The sequence below is a fragment of the Microtus oregoni genome, unplaced genomic scaffold (genome assembly GCF_018167655.1).
Source record: "Microtus oregoni isolate MIOR12 unplaced genomic scaffold, Mior012 000011F_ref0000422, whole genome shotgun sequence".
Taxonomy (NCBI): Eukaryota; Metazoa; Chordata; class Mammalia; order Rodentia; family Cricetidae; genus Microtus; species Microtus oregoni.
Genome location: NW_024543070.1, coordinates 48,042,120 through 48,059,619, shown reverse-complemented (window position 1 = coordinate 48,059,619; position 17,500 = coordinate 48,042,120). Strand labels below are relative to the sequence as shown.

At 42.0% G+C, this 17,500-nt stretch overlaps 1 protein-coding gene across 1 annotated transcript in view; it reads right to left on the bottom strand.

Moving 5' to 3' along the window:
* The window catches only part of LOC121453347 (kinesin-like protein KIF27), a 64,447-nt gene that overhangs the window by 28,038 nt on the left and 18,909 nt on the right, over nt 1–17,500 (bottom strand). Inside the window, exons 5-10 of the mRNA XM_041660063.1 lie at nt 15,569–15,775; nt 14,606–14,775; nt 13,885–13,988; nt 9,441–9,596; nt 3,868–4,073; nt 988–1,185 (exon numbers count right to left, since the gene is read on the bottom strand). Of these exons, the coding sequence (XP_041515997.1) occupies nt 988–1,185; nt 3,868–4,073; nt 9,441–9,596; nt 13,885–13,988; nt 14,606–14,775; nt 15,569–15,775 (1,041 nt within the window). The remainder of the gene's footprint in view (nt 1–987; nt 1,186–3,867; nt 4,074–9,440; nt 9,597–13,884; nt 13,989–14,605; nt 14,776–15,568; nt 15,776–17,500) is intronic.

Genomic DNA, 17,500 nt, shown 5'->3' with positions numbered 1-17,500 from the left:
ATCAAATTGAACTCTAAAGGTTATATTAAGTAAACGGAAAGGGATAATAAAGACCCCTCCACCCCCCAAAAAATTTAGGATGGGCAAATACGTCGTAAGTTCCATAACTAGGTTCTGTGTTGGCTTTGAAATGGTCTGAAGGCAGATTACAACCCATGTTAAAATACATCTAATCTGGGATGCTGGTAATGGAGGAAGGTGGGTGCTGCAGGAACAGACACCATTGTCTTTTGTTTCCCGAGTCTCTACAACCACTCTAGAAATAAGTCGTCACTTAAAAACATCCTAGGGCATTTCTAATTATGCTGCAACCTTGAGTTCTGTTTGCTGTTTCAACAGAACGGAGCCTGGCACACAGAGCTAGGAAGTATTTTTAGGATTGTCCACTTCTTTTCCAGAGTCCTGGAGCTAAGTCTGATGAAGGCAACTTTAGTTAAGAAGAAACAAACTCAGGGAGGTCTAATGCTTTTCTCCATGCACCTCGTGCAGGAGCAGAGAAAGCTGGCGGTGAACACAATGCCAGCCTGGCTCCAGATCGCAGGCTGGCCCATGTTCCTTTCCAGCTATCCACTCCATAGAACACCAGGTATGCAGACTGGCTCATTCGCACTCTGAAGGGGATGCTAGCACTCCAGCTGAACTCTCCCACCCAGCAGCAGGAACAGCGTACGGCAAAGCACTTTGGAAAATGAGCAGTCCTTTACAAATGGTGCCGTGTACAAAGTGACCTTTATAAGCTTACATTTTTGACATCCTTAAAGATCTGAGTTTTTATCATTGTAACTTGTGATGTCAAAACCTTCAAGGCAGTCCTTAGAGTTGATTAACAGGTTTTACTATGTGGCTGAGAGCTTTACAGGAAAGAGGACATCACTGAAACACAGGCAAGGCCAGAGACACTACACAGGGCAGCCGAATGAGCCTGGGCTTCAGCCTGAGCCTTTGCCATCTCATACAATGCTAAGCAGGAAGTATGGACAGTATTACTTTGATTTTTTGCTGGTCTCTCTTAATCTCTGCATCCAGGTGCTTCTTTTTCTCGCTCTCCTCATGAAGCCTTCTCTGCAGCTGCACTTTCTGGTATTTCAGGTGATCCACATTCTGCTCCAGCTCGCTGGCGCGCCTCTCATTCTGGATGGAAAGTGAGGCTAGCTTCTTACTATCTTGCTGCTTCTTCTGTAAGACCTGGGATCACATGGAATAATCCAGAATAAGAAAGCATATTTCTCTCATTTCCTCAGTGGTAAGGGTGGCCACTGTCTTGGATTTATATTTATTTTGGTCAGGCTCATCAATACATGCTTACTTTTCTACACTCCTTTTAAAAGCGTTTGAGTTAGAATCTTTTACTTCTAACTCTGTAATTGAAGAAAACCCTGTACTTTCATCAGATATCCAAAGAAAGCTGAAACCTGTGTTGACAATCAGAGGAAACCACCTCTTTTGCTTTATGATGAGTCTAATTTAAAATATAGACGGCATGAAGTATTCTGTTTAGTATATAGTCTGCAAATCTCTGCAGTGTATTCATTAAACTGTATCTCTCTCTCTCTCTTCCTCTCTCTCTCTCTCACACAATCCCCCCTCTCTCTCTCTCACACATACACATCTCTCTCTAATACACCCCTCTCTCTCTCTCTCTCTCTCTCTCTCTCTCTCTCTCACACACACACACACACACACACACACACCTCTCTCTAATACACACACATCTCTCTCACACACACACATTTCTTTCTCTCTAATACACACACACATCTCTCTCTCTCTAATACACACCTCTCTCTCTCTCTCTCTCACACACACACACACACACACATCTCTCTCTCTCTAACACACACACGCACGCACAGGGGCTCACACCCATATTCTCAGCACTGTAAAGCCTGAGGAGGATGATCACATATGTGGTAAAAATTAGAACACAAAACTGAGTTTATAAATAAAATTATGCTACCCCAGACTCTATATCTACCTGTACTGTCCTGTGACAAATTATTTGTGGCATGTTCATCAGATGTAGGGAGACATGCATGTCTTTTCTATAGCTCCTGGAGGTCTAAAACTTCCTGCTTTGTACACGACTACACAATATTCCGCTCCTATTTTTCTGATTCAACTGTAGCCTGAATCATTCAATCTTTGAAGAAGTTGACTAGCACTGTCATCTGCCCTGAAAACCCACCACGTCTATAGTTATGTTAGCAGCACTAAAACATGCTCATGTTTTCCACTGTTTATAGCGGTATTAAATGCCAGCATGCTACAAGGTAATCCCAGTCAAACAAACGACACATATAAGACTTGTATCATGGCACTGGGAGAAGCTCCGGGAATAGGGAATGGTGGCTATCTTAGCTTCAGAAGGCAAAAACAAAAAGATGACCACAAGTTCAAATCCAGCCTGTTCTACACAGAAAGTTCCAGGATACCCAAGAGACTATCTCACAAACAAACAAACAAACAAAATTATAAACGCCATTAATAAATTTACACGTCATAAGTAATTATTATCTTCATTATAGCAAAAGATTGTTAATATAAACAATTTGTTCTGATTTAAATATTCATGGAAACAGTACAACTTACAGCAGTGCTATTCCAAGTCAGTCTATGAACCAGCCTGGTCAGACTGCGGCTTGCACTGCAAAGCATGCTTTTAGGCTGAGGTAATATTATTTCCATGCAAGACATCTTGTTTACGTCAGACAGAAAAGAGTTCAGGTTGGGCTTGAACTTGCAATCCTCAGATCTCTGAATGTTGGAAGTATAGCAGTGTGCCATCTTACCAGCTCCTTAAAGACTTTTTCTTATATATAGTTCTTGAAATTAAAATATAATCACATCATTTCCTCCTTTCCCTTCCCTCCCTCACCTTCTCTGCATGCTCCCTGATCTCTCTCAAACTGATGGTCTCTACTTCTTTAATTGCTGTTTTGTGTGTGTGTGTGTGTGTGTGTGTGTGTGTATTCCTAAGTATATAAATGCAACTGCTCAGTCTGTATAATGTTACTTGTATGTATATGATGTTAGAGTTGGCCACCTGGTGTTGGACAGCCAATTGGGGGACCTTCCCTAGAAAAGACTATTTCTGACATTCTTGGTCATGCAAGATTTCTTGATGAAGGAAGTTGTGCACTGACTGACTGTATTTCATTGCAAATTATGAACCAACACTGTGACACAGGTCCCACCAGCATACTGCAATCTTATGCTGGCTCTGTCACTTACCACGATAATAACAAAACTTAACAACGCTACCATTTTGAGTGTTTTTAATATACTACTAAATATTAGTGTGCAGCATAACAAACTTATTTAAAAATCAAGTAAGGCTGTCACTGTATTCCACATTTATTCCACAGAGGCTCAGAAGTACACCTGTATCAGCATTATAGTATGAATGCAGAATATAGCTCTCTTTGAAAATATAACATTTTCACAACCTTAAAAATTAAGTTTTAAAATGGAAACAAACTGTTTTGTTGGAATAAAAACACTAATATTTCAATATTCTAAGATGCACACTACAGTACTGAAAACTAGTATTACATTCTGCAACTTGAGATGAGTCACTTAACTTTCTTTCTTTGTGAGTAATGGAAAAACCTCCACCACCAAGGGCGGTGATTAAAGATACTTATTTCTACTGGGCTTGCGCACAGCACGTTGAGGACAGTGAGCAGCCATGGTGGTGGATGCCTTTGATCCTAGCACTCAGAAAAACAGGTAAACAGATCTCTGAGTTTGAGGCCAGCCTGGTCCACACAGTGAGTCCCAGGACAGCCAAGGCTAACATGAGACTGTTTCAAACCACAAAACCAAGCAAAGCCAAGGAAGGATGGCCGTATGAGGTCAGCCACTCACCTGAACTCTCAGCTTGGCAGCGTCCATCTTCTTACGGAACTCTTTCTGCAGTTTTACCTTCAAAGCAGCATCAGAAAGGTCTTTGCTCTCCAGCTCCTGCAGCTGCTTTCGGGTTTCAGTGAGCTCCACTCTCGCTTGCTCAGCTTCGTGTTCCAGTTTTGTTACCTTCAAAGAATACTGTCTGCTCACAGACTTGGCATTGTTACCTTCACCGAGACACAGGAAGAAGAGTGATTACAAACCACAGCTCCAGCCCTCTACTCTAAAACAACACGCAGTTACATTCAACACCCAGCTTGACCTCCAAGCCCTCTTCAGAACTGTCCCCATCCGGTTCTAGCTGATCTCTTCACTAGTTTATCCTTTGTGTTTTAATGTTATAATGTTTAATAAGATCAATTTGTTATGTATGAACAAACGTGTGTATTTGTATATGTAGATGTCCATGTGTGCGGTACCCACTGGGGCCAGAAGAGGCTGTCCAGTGGTCTGCAGCTGGAGTGGGGAATGGTTTATGAGCCGCCCCATGTGAGTGCTGGGAAGCAAACTCGGGGCTCTTCAGCCCCAGCAAGTTGTTTCTATCTTCCAAATTTGCAGCTGAGGTTTGCCAGTGCGGAGCTTTATCTAAGAGATGAGAAGACCAGAGAAGTGGCTCAGCAGTTAGAGAGACCGGCTACTCTTCCTGAAGACCTGAGTTTATTTCCCAGCACCCACATAGCACCCAAGCTCCAGTTCCAGGGAATCCAATGTCCTCTTCTGGCCTCTGTGGGTACCAGGCACACATGTGGTACACACATGCACACTGGTGAATATCCACATACATTAAAAGAATAAAAGCTCCTAGGAGGGGCTTTTCTTCTTAGTTAGAATACTTTAGCTTTTTACTATCCACGATGTCTTCTTAAGTTAAAAACAATATGAAATACTTTCTGCTAATTTAAACAACAGTTAGGCTTTTTTTTTTTTTCCTTCGAGGCAGGGTTTCTCTGCGAAACAGCCATGGCTGTCCCGGAACTTGTCTTGTAGACCAGGCTGGACTTGAATTCACTGTGATCTGCATACCTCTGCCTCTTAAGTGCTAATATTAAAGGCACATGCTACCACTGCCAGGCGAAATATTTTTCTTAAGAAACTTTATTATGCCAGGTGGGATGGCAAATGCCTTCAATCTCAGCATTTGGGAGGCAGAGGCAAGTGGATCCCTGTCAGTTTGAGGCCAGCCTGGTCTGCAGAGTAAGTTCCAGTACAGCCAGGAACCTGTCTCCAGAAAAATGGAAACTTTATTATGAAATATTTTAACATATTAAAAATAAAGGACTAATAGATGGTATCCCGTTGCTTAGATTTAAGAGATCAGTATTGGTAGCAACTATTTCAGTAAAGCCTATTTTCACTTCAGTTTGCCTCAATATGGATCCCAGATACTATTTTGTTGTTGTTGTTTTGAGACAAGGTCTCACTATGTAGCCCTGGGTGGCCTAGATCTTGCTATATAGTCCTGGTTGGTCTCAAACTCACAAAGACCAACCTGTCTCTGCCTCCTGAGTGCCAGGATTAAAGGTGTGCGCCACCACAGCTGGATCCCAGATATTACATCATTCCATTTATATTCCCTGAAAACTACCTGTGTCAAGTGCAGACAAAACCACAAAGTCTCTATCCCAGCACAGCATGAGTGCCTGCTGCTTCAGACCCGCACTTCCAGCTTTACTATGTCTTTTTAATTGGTTTATTTTAATCAGGATCTACATAAGGTTCACAATACAGCTGTTATATCTATTAGGAAACCTTTAATCTACGGCAAGCAAGATAGCTCAGTAGGTAAAGACGCTTGCTGCCAAGCCTGTCAAACTGAGTTCAATCCTGGGAACCCATGACAGAAGAATAGACTCTGTATCGATGCTGTGGCATGTATGTACAAGACACACAACAGATAAATTAATTTAATTTTTAAAAGTATCCTTTAATACAGAGCTAACTATTTTTCATTTCATTACAGTAATTAAATATTTTAAATTTTTATTTACATATAACTATGTCTTTTGCATGTGTGTGTGTCCAGTGCTGCAAGTGGAGGGGCCTGAGGCTAACCTTCAGGAGTCGGCTCTTCTTTCTACAGTGTGGGTCCTGGGAATTAACTCAATCCCTGCAATTGATCACTTTCTGAGCCTGAACTGTGTTTTGGCTCTTTCCAGCTCCATGAATTCCTCTGTTGTTCTCAGTAAATCCCAGGTGTTGTGCTGGGTATGGTGGCGCACGCCTTTCCTGCCAGCTCCCAGAACTCAGAAGGCAGAGGCAGAGGCAGGGGGATCTCTGTGAGTTTGAGGACACCCTTGTCTACAAAGCAAGCTCCAGGACAGCTAAGGCTTTAAATAGAGAAACCCTGCCTGGAAGGAGGAAAAAATCCCAGCTGCTGCTTAAATTAGCAGAAACAATGCAACATACTCTACAGCTGTATTCGTTGAATGAAGTGGAGTTCTTAACCTGAATGAGCAGTGAAATAGCTTCTCTCTCACTCTAAAATTCTATGAGCACATAACAATAATACATACAACTAGCAGGCTGGCAGAAACCACACACGACTCTGCAGACTTGAGCAAACCTTAGGTAGCTGTCAATTCATTATTTAAAAAGTGTTTTATGAACCACTAATCAAAAAAGTCATAGGGCCAATTTTTTCATAAAAAGATGCTGAGCTGCTATGGATTTATGACACACTGACAAAGTACACACCTTTACCCCCCAACACACATTGCTGTAGTATTGTGAGGTACACACCTCTACCCCCTGCACCGCTGTGGAGGTGTGAGGTACACACCTCTACCCCCTGCACCGCTGTGGAGGTGTGAGGTACACACCTCTACCCCCTGCACCGCTGTGGAGGTGTGAGGTACACACCTCTACCCCCTGCACCGCTGTGGAGGTGTGTGGCATACACTGGGGAGGTTTGAATGGATGCAGCCATAGACTCATGTATTTGAATGTTTGGTTTGCAGTTGGTGAAACTGTTTGGGAAGGACTCAGAAGGGAGGCTTTATTGAGGAAGTGTGTCACTGGGGGTAGGCTTTGAGGTTTCCTAAACTTCACTATTCCCAGTTTGCAGAGAACTTGTAAACTGGGATGAGAACTCTCAGCTACTACTTCAGCACCACGTGTGCCAACTGCTACTACGCTCCCCACCACAACAGTAATGGACTCACCATCTGAAACTATAAGCCCCCACTAAACACTTTCTTCTGAGCTGCCTTAGTCATGGTGTCTCTTCACAGCAACAGACAATCACTAAAATAACTGGGAAGGCAGAGACAGGCAGATCTCTATGGGTCTACATAACGAGACCTTGTTCAAAATGAAGAGACACACACTGATTTCATAAGACACTAGGCATAAAAAGCATATTGGAATACATGAGATACAGTATCCATGTCCCTGTCATTACTAATGACTGGCATGGGTGTTGCTTGGGAGAAGTCTTCACTGAGAATATAAAGTTAGGGAAGCCCCACACCATCTTTGTCTATGAGGGAAAAGATCGCCTGTATAAAAGCTTGGAAGCCTTCTCTGTCGAAGCACTCACAGACGTACACAGCTACAAAAGCATATGTGCTCAGTGATCTCCAGGGTAAGACCCCATTCCTAAAGCTCATTTATTCCAGGAGGTAATAACTGTCTCTACTTGCAGAAGCACTATCCTGAAACCCAAACCTAGATCAGCTCCCCACACTCCTAACGGGGTATCTGAGGGAACACAGCCAAACTTAATGAAATGTCTGTGCTCGCCGGAGTGAGGGTGACATGGTGCATGAATGTCACTAAGAATGAGGGATGAAGCCGACTTTGGAAGGACCCATAGCTAGACAACAGCTTGTAATGAAGAACATGGAAACGGGGAAGCCATGTTCTTACTGGAACAGATTTGAGACTCAGCATAATTTATGTGGTTGATAAAAGTGCTGCCTTTGCCAGGAGGACCTCAATCGCCAGCACCCATGTAATGAGAGAAGGTGCAGAGACACATACTTGTGCTAGCCTAGCCTACTTGGTGTATTTCAGCCAGAAAGAGACTCTCAAAAACTAGGCGGACAGTGCCGGAAGAACACCCGTGGCTGTCCTCTGGCCACTGCAGAACACCCACGGCTGTCCTCTGGCCACTGCAGAACACCCACGGCTGTCCTCTGGCCACTGCAGAACACCCACGGCTGTCCTCTGGCCACTGCAGAACACCCACGGCTGTCCTCTGGCCACTGCAGAACACCCACGGCTGTCCTCTGGCCACTGCAGAACACCCACGGCTGTCCTCTGGCCACGGCAGAACACCCCCAGTTGTTCTGGCCACTGCAGGCACACACAGCTCTTCACCCCACTCCCACACAAGGAAACATTTTCTTCAGTTCCCTTAAATGAGACCAGAGTCATTTTGCATAGGAATTAGAAATAAAAGATGGTGTCTCTTTCACCTTCAATTCTTTACTGAAGTTCAAATTTGTCAGGTTTGACCATTTAGACTACTGGGAAGAAAAAGACCAAAGAGCCCAAGTTGCCCTTAAGGCAAACCTAACCTGCCTTACGATGTGTGTCCACCCCAACCTGACAAAAGTCAGACACAGGACAAGAGATAAAAGCTTGGCTCATCAAAGAAAGTAACTCTTAAGACCAAATCTTTACACTTTGAGAGAAATAAAAGTACAAAATATCCAAAGTACAATATTTAATGTTAATAATAAACTATAAGGCTGGGGATATAGCCCACTGGGAGAGTACTTGTGTGGTGCTCAAAGTCCCAGTTTCAATCTCCAATACAGAAAAAAATTAAAGTGAACTATTTAAGTCAATGGTGACTAATAGTTAAAAATCATTATTGAAAAAAAATAACTGGGCAGTGATGGCACAGCCTTTAATCCCAACACTCCAGAGGCAGAAGCAAGCAGATTTCTGTGAGTTCAAGGCCAATCTGGTCTACAGAGTGAGTTCCAGGACAGTCTCCAAACAACACAGAGAAACTCTGTCTTGAAAAACCAAAAAGAAAGAAAGGAAGGGAGGGAAGGAGGGAGGGAGGGAGGGAGGGAGGAAAGGAGGGAGGGAGGGAGACAATTATTGTTAGGGCACAACTTACTGAACAGCACATGCAAACACCTAAGCTGATTTTGCTTTGGTTTTGTTATTACTGTTGTTGTAGTTCAGAGTGATGTCACTCTGTAGCCCAGACTGGCCTGGAATTCACTAGCTGGTCCAGATTGTCCTTGAACTCACAGAAATCATCCTCCTCATCCTCTAAAGTGCTAGGATTATAGAGGTGAGGTTCAGCTAGGTCCTGGGTTTAATCCTATGCTCTACAGGAAGAAAAGAAAGCTGAGATAAATATATTCCTTTTAGATCCACATACTAAATGTCATAATTCATCTACATAGAGCTAACACTATTGAGAGCAATTCCAAGGCAAGTCCTGGCCTCACAAACTTGTGCACATGCTGGCGAGACACACCCAAGTACAGGGGCGGTTGTGAGCTTCATGCCACCACATCAGGGCAACCTCAGGTACTTTTCTTTCTCACACAAGCACAAGACACCATTACCTGTTTTTATTAACTCTTTGATCAGATCTTCTTTCATTCTGATGTTAATTGTAAGTTCTCTCATTTTTTGTTTCGCTTTATTAAGTATGAGTTCTGAAGTCCTTAATTTTTGCATATTTAACTCTTGACTGTCCTGTAGACATTCCATCTTCAAATCTTTAAAATCAAAGACACAAAAAAAAATCCCTGTGTTTAAAATATTTTAACTGAAGTAGAATTTTAAACAAAAACAGAACAAAAGCAATTTAGAGTGTCTTAGTTACTTTTCTATTGCTGTAAAAAAAAATCATGACCAAGGTAAATTATATAAGATAGCATTTATTTGGCTTACAGTTTCAGGGGTTAGAGTCCATGATGGCAGAGCAAAGACATGATGGCAGGAACAGCTGAGAGCTCACATTCTGACCCACAATTATAAAGCAGAGAGAGCACACTGGGAATGATGTGAGTCTTTTGAAACCTCAAAACCTGTCCCCAGTAACACATCTCCTCCATCAGGGTCATACCTCCTAATCCTTCCCAGAGAGTTCCACCAACTGGAGACAAAGTGGTCAAATAAGCTTGGGGGGCTATTCTCATATTCTCTATAATCTCAAAGAGGTAGCAGAAGGGCAAACAAGAAGAGAATGAAGACAGGAACAATGTACAGCAATTGAGATCTAAGCTTCTGTCTTACAGGAATTTTTTAATTTAAAATATATACCCTTACACACACACACACACACACACACACACACACACACACACACACATATTTTTATCATGTCCCATAAGGTTGGAAGAATAGTTTTTATTCCCTTTAACTAAAGTCACTTGAGTTAGAGATGAGATCTCCAGGTGAAAAGTGAGTGTTTCCCTATGAACCTCTATTTTGTTGTAAGCAGAGAATGTAGTTTAGCTTACTCTGTTGTGGAATAATCTTTTGTACACTGTGAAGATTTGTCACTTGGATTGGTTTAATAAAAAGCTGAACAGCCGATAACTTTGGTCATTCAATGAGTCACAGATGCTCAACATCATTAAGGGGTTGGTATAAGTTGTTATTGGTCATAGTCAGGAAAAACTAGACAAAGGAGTTAGATTCAAGATCTCTTTCTGAAGGAACAAAAGGGGATATAGTATAAAATGATGAGACTGAAGGGTAGACTGTTGAGTCTACTTTTCAACAGCCACCAGTCTCAAATATTTTACACTGGTATGGACTTTTGTATATTGATACAAATTTAAGGTTACTTTGTTATAGTGCATATATGTTTCTACTCTTGTTTAACGTATTTTACCTATGCAGGTAATTTTAAAAGGTTACGTAAAGTTTTAGTTTTTAAAAGCTATTTAGGGTAATAAATACAGGTTAACAGTCTTCTATAACTATCAAACTTATAGCCATGTTAGGTATGTCTTCAAGGTCATACAGAGATATATTTTAGATAGGTGACCTTCAAATACTTCAAAGAGCTACAGAATATGACAATGAGACATGTCTCTTCCTGGTGGCATCAATCTACTTCAAAAAAAGGTGATAGGGGGCTGGAGAGATGGCTCAGAGGTTAAGAGCATTGCCCGCTCTTCTAAAGGTCCTGAGTTCAATTCCCAACAACCACATGGTGGCTCACAACCATCTGTAATGGGGTCTGGTGCCCTCTTCTGGCCTGCAGGCATAAACAGACAGAATATTGTATACATAATAAATAAATATTTTAGAAAAAAAGGTGATAGGCATCGAAGAACCTCCATATGGAGTTTGCTTTTTTATGGTAAAAGCTAGACATTTAGGCAAAGAAAAGTGCTCTTGCCTCAACTGCTGACAGTATACTCTCCAAACTGGACCAGTAGAACACAAAGAAAAGTGACTGTCAAACTTTGCCAAGACAGAGTAGGACACTCCTTTAAAAATTTCTGCTCCACAGAGAAGTCTGTCAGATATTCTAGGTCTGTAGGCCAAAGATGGATACTCCCAACATTATAGAGGAACCTTGGGTGTCTGTCCAGGCAGCCATCTGCTTCTGTCATTTGTTTAAGTTTTGGAAGTCGCTTGCTGCTGTACTTCCTGTTTACTCAAGTAATATTTTATCCTTGGGTTTCTTGTTTCTTTATTTTGAGACAGAGTTTTTCTGTGTATCTCAGGCTGTCCTAGAACTCACTTTGTAGACCAGGCTAGCCTCAACTGCATAGAGATTCACCTGCCTCTGCCTCCTTGAATGCTGTAATTAAAGACGTGTGCCACCACCACCTGGCCTCTTTCTTGGATTTTTGTAAGGAATTGAAAATTTGGTACTTATAGTTGCAGCTTTCCTTAGTTATGATAAAAATGTTAATTATGTACAGAGCTGCTTTAGACTCATCAAGATACAATAAATAATGGAGTATTTTCTCCAAATATTCCAAATACAATGGACATTATAAATGTAATTCTTACCTAATAAGAAGAATAAGTTCTTACTGTTTACAGTTTTTATGTTAGAGTTAAAACCTTTCTTTTTTATCTAGACAATAGGGGAAAATGTTGCTGAATAATCCTTTTATATACTGTGAAGATTTGTCACTCAGATTGGTTTAATAAAAAGCTGAATGGTCAAGAGCTAGGCAGGACTTTCAGGGCAGAGAGGACCCTGGGAAGAAGAAGGGGAGAGATGCAGAGAGTCTCCAGCCACAGACGGAGGAAGCAGGAAAGCAGCATGGGCAGTACAGGGTAAAGGTGATAAAGCCACGAGGCAGAAAGTAAATTAATAGAAATGGGTTAGTTTAAGTTATAAGAGCTAGTTACAAACAAGCCTAAGCTACTGACTCAGCTTTCATAATCAATAATAAGCCTCCATGTCATGACTTGGGAGCTGGCAGAAGGGACAGAAAATTACAATGCTCTTCAAGAGTGTGCTCCAGTACAATAAGTCAGTGTCCTGAGCAGAACACAAAGCTGTTTTTGTTCAGGTTACTTCATATTCATAAACAGCCTTTCAAGAAAGGAACTAGGTATACACTCATGTACATTCTACCCAAGTTTCTTTTGTGGCTGCAGACTGAAAGTAACAAATGACTCAAGGATGGGTACTTGACTAGCACATATCTTATCTTTATTATTTCTTAGTTTTATTCATATCTAATTTTGGTAGGAATTATAAGCATAGGCTCTTTAAAAGATGTCATTTCATAATTTGACATTTTTCATGTTAAATTCTCTATAATCTTACTTTTGTGTATTAACCCACTTATAGTTCATAAAGAGGTAAGTTAAAATAGCTTAGCTGGAGAATGGCTCAGAAGTCAAGAGCACATGCTGCTCCTGCAGAGGACCTGGGTTCGGTTCCCGGCATCTGCACTGGGTAGCTCACACTGTAACTTCAGCTGCAGAGGATCCGACACTCTGATCTCTACAGGCATTTGTGCTTATGTGTGCATGCCCACACACAGACACGCGTGGCTTTAAATCCTGTGTGCTTATGTGTGCATGCCCACACACAGACACACGTGGCTTTAAATCCTAGTAGAACTTTTGCTACATAATTTCTCATTTTTAAAAATTTAATTAAAATATAATTACATATTCCCCCTTCCCCTTCCTTCCTTTAATCCCTTCAATGCCTGTGTCACTGCCTCTCAAATTCAGTTTCTTTTTCTTTGATTATTACTGTTTTTATATATACACACACAGGGCATAACTGATTTTAAAATGTATAAAATTCCATCACTTTTTTCTAAAGCATTGCTGCAGCACTAATTAGGCTTCGTGGTGGATCACTAGCAGGATGCCAAGTGGACTCCTAGCAGATTGCCTACAGTGACTTCAGGGTAGTCAGCAGTACAACGCAGATCAGAGCAAGTCCAGACTTAAACTTCTGTTCTGAAGAGTTTATTTGTCTCCAGCCAGAAGTGGTTGGTAGAAACCTTTTTTGTTTTTGAGATGGGGCTCATTAAGTAATCCAGGGTTACTTCAAACTCTGAATCTTCCTGCCTCAGAGGATTAAGTGCTGAGACTTCAGGTGCACCAGTACACCCATGTTTTAAAAAAATTAAGGAGAGCCAGGTGTGGTGGCACACACCTTTAATCCCAGTACTTGGAAGCAGAGGCCTCTAAGTTTAAGGCCAGCCTGGTCTACAGACTGAGTGCCAGGACAGCCGGAGTTACACAGAGAAAGCCTGTCTCGAAAAACCAAACCTAACAGGTGGATCTCTGTAGGTTCAAGACCAGCCTGGTCTACAAGAGCTAGTTCCAGGACAGGCTCCAAAACCACAGAGAAACCCTGTCTCAAAAAAAAAAAAAAAAAAAAAAAAAAAAAACAAACCTAAGAAATTATTAAGGAATAAATATCTTGAAAAGACAAAGGACGACTGAGAATATGGAATTAACAGGAAGTTCTGCTACTCGCCGGCTCTGAGTGCACAGAAATTCTAAAGGACCGTGTTAAAATCCGCCACCACACCTGTGCAGTCTGGGAAGGACACTTACCTCCATTTCCCAGATAGGACTTCTGTGTTTCATCCCGATTCTCACTTAACTCAACAAGAGAGCAAGCAGAGCCTGGCTTTTTGACCCATGAATGACTTCTAGATCTGAAAAAGAACGTTTATAAAAGATTATGGGGCTGGAGAGATGGCTCAGAGGTTAAGAGCATGGCCTGCTCTTCCAAAGGTCCTGAGTTCAATTCCCAGCAACCACATGGTGGCTCACAACCATTTGTAATGGAGTCTGGTGCCCTCTCCTGGCCTTCAGGCATACACACAGACAGAATATTGTATACATAATAAATAAATATTTTAAAAAAATCGCTTCACTTTTTTAAAAAAAGTTTCTGGATGCCTAAGTCTAGTGGTTCAAAGGTTGAGAGCCCTTGATGCTTTTGTGGAGGACCCAGCTTGAATCCCAGCACCCACACAGCTGCTAGCACCCATCTGTAATTCCAGTCCAAGGGAATCTGAAGCCCTCTTCTGGCCTCCTCGGGCACCAGGCAGGTGGTACACAGACATACATGGAGGCAAAACACTAACGCACATAACACAATAAAGTAAATATGTTTTTATAAATAAAAACTGGCCTGTTCAAACACTATTTCTTAGACAGTTGATTTAGCAGAGACTCCCCACTGCTTTATAAATGGAGGAGACAGCACAGTGAGTCAAACACCAACAGCTACAGCAATGGCTGCTGATGGGGTCTCTACGTAACATACCTCACTCTAGGCTTCTCGGGGCCCTCCGACTCCTCTCCATCACTGTTGTCAGAAAACTGGCAGTGGATGACTTCGTCTTGATCTTCTAAGTGGCTCACGAGCATCTGGCTTCGTGTCCGGAACCCGGCAAACACTTGATCCAGAGAGCATATAGGAGGATTGGAACAGACCTGGCAAGTGACCCCACCCAACAACAAAAGAGGTGATTGTTTAAGCCAACTCTTATCCTAGGACTCACAGTGTTTTAAGGGAATCTAGGTAAGAACTGGTGAGGGGCCAGTCACTGAAAATACACTCTGTGCAAACATCCAAACAAATTCCACAGTACTGTTATGCGTCACATACTCAGCTTCCTTTCAGACCCTAGACAGCTCTTTCTCTCCTGTTTTCAGTGATGGTTTTACGGAGAATAGTATTCAAAAACAAAGCTGGAGCAGCATGATAGTATCCCACTGTCTGGCACAGTTCATGCTCCCCAGCAAAAGTGTAGACATATATTTGCTACCCACATCTTTACAAACATTAACACTAAGTTTCATGTGACGTTTCTGCCATCCAGACTGTCAACTTGATAACGTTGAATGACACAAAAGTTAAAAACAAAGACAAATTAGATAAAACAAGCAAGCAAACAAATGAACAAGCAAAACCACTGAAACTACCCTCATTTCACCCTGAGAGGTTACAGGGACAGTATCGTGACACTATCAAACTTAGCCATGTCTGAAAACACATGTCTGTAAATGCATAGCAGGTACGGCTGCCGCCATCACTCAGCACCCTAACTTACACAGGTGTGCTCTTGTTTACCGATCTTTAATCTTAGCAGCACTTAAGAGGAAAATTACATAGAGAAGTGTCCATGAAACCAAAAGGCAGAGAAATCCTCCTGAGACTACAAACACTCAGATAGTCTAAATAACCTGAAGATCCCAGCAGAACCAACGCTGACATGTAACTCACCTGCTTGGAGTCCTGCCGTGAAGGGCTGTAAACACGGTGTCCCCAGTAATTACCAAAGGGGACGGTGTGAGGTCTCTTTTCAGAGATCCTGGCATCAGGTCCATCGCCACAATTTTCCTTAACTGAAGATGTCATTGACAGGTTAAACTTTGCTAGTTCTTCACCCAGCTGATCCAGAAGAAGTTGCTGTTCTATTATCTTTTCTTTCTTTGGAGAAGAGATCATTGAGAAGCAGAGAACTTCAGTATATGTGTAATCATGAATAAGAGCTAAGTTACAGGGCTGGAGAGATGGCTCAGTGGTTAAGAGCATTGCCTGCTCTTCCAAAGGTCCTGAGTTCAATTCCCAGCAACCACATGGTGGCTCACAACCATCTGTAAAGAGGTCTGGCGCCCTCTTCTGGCCTTCAGGCATACAGACAGAATATTGTATACATAATAAATAAATAAATAAATAAATAAATATTTTTTAAAAAAAAGAGCTAAGTTACACTGGCCCAAGCCACAGCTGCCTAAATGGCACCTCACCACTTCCCTCTGGGGCCCATCAGTAACTAGTACTGTTCTAAGAGCCAAGGATCTTTTCTTCTTCAAACCAGGCAAGGACCCTACCATCGAGCTGTATCCCCATCCACAGAAATTACTGAATACTATGCAGAAATAGGTGAAAATGCAAATACTACAGAATAATAATGTTTCATTAACTATGATTGGATAATTTGACCCTGTGATTCTAAGCGTTCTACTTAATTGGGTATTTTTATAAAAGTCTGAACTTTCTAGCTGAAATACAAGATGTACCAGACAAAGCCGAGAAGCACAAGTTTGTTTGTTTGTTTGTTTTAAGCACAGAAGATTACAGCAAAGGAGACAGAAAATGGTGGATTGGGCAAAGTGAAACTTTATCTGACAAAGGAAGTCCAACACCTAGAGACAGGAGACAGTGACCTGACAGTCCTGGGCGAGAGAGGATTTGGAACTCCAAGGCAGAATAGACAGGATGTGTGTCTGGTCTGAGGACAGTCTGGGTTTGGAGCATGGTCAGTGCAGAAAGTTCTAACTTCAATATTTGTCTCCCAAGCACAGAAAGTGCACCATGGTGCCACCTGCCTTTAGACTCTGTGCTCTGCAGGTAGAGGCAGCTGGCTATCTGTGAATCTGAGGACAGCCTGATCTACAGAGCACATTTCAGGTCAGCCATAGCTGCATGAGACCCTATCCTAAAAGCAAAAACAACAACAAAAAACGTAAACAACAACTTATCAGACAAGGCTGGAGAGGCGGCTCAGTGACAGAACTTTCCTAGAACCTACAAAGCCTGGATTCACTCCCAGTGCCATAGCTCACACCTATAACCCCAACATATGGGAAGTGGAAGCACAAGTTCAGAGTCATCCTTGACTATGTAATGAGTGTGAGACCCAGTCTCGAACAACTGAAGCAACGGCCTGCTAGGTGTGGTGGAGCATGTGGTCTGAAAAAAAGGAAGCACCAGGATCACAAGTTCAAAGCCAGCCTCACACTGTGTGATCTGGTCTCAAAAAGCAAAATAGACAAAAAAAAATGTCATTCATCTTAACTTCACATATACTATGAAGTTTAAATAGGGAGAAAATGACTAAGATTTCATTATGTTGATATAGAATAATAAGATACAATCGTATTTTAAAATTACCTTGTAGGATCACTGAACTTCTCAATATTAAGGCTGGGAGTGGTGGCTCATGCTTTTAATCCCAACACTTAAGAAGCAAAGGCAGGAAGATCCCTGTGAGTTAGAGGCCAGCCTGTCTACACAGCAAGTTTCAGGTTAGCCATGGCTACAGAGTGAGATTCTGTCTCAAAAACAATGGAAGGACCAGAGACGGCTGGATCTGGTGGTATAGAAGGTGAGACAAGAGACAGGTTCTAAGTGTTCAAGATCAACATTTGG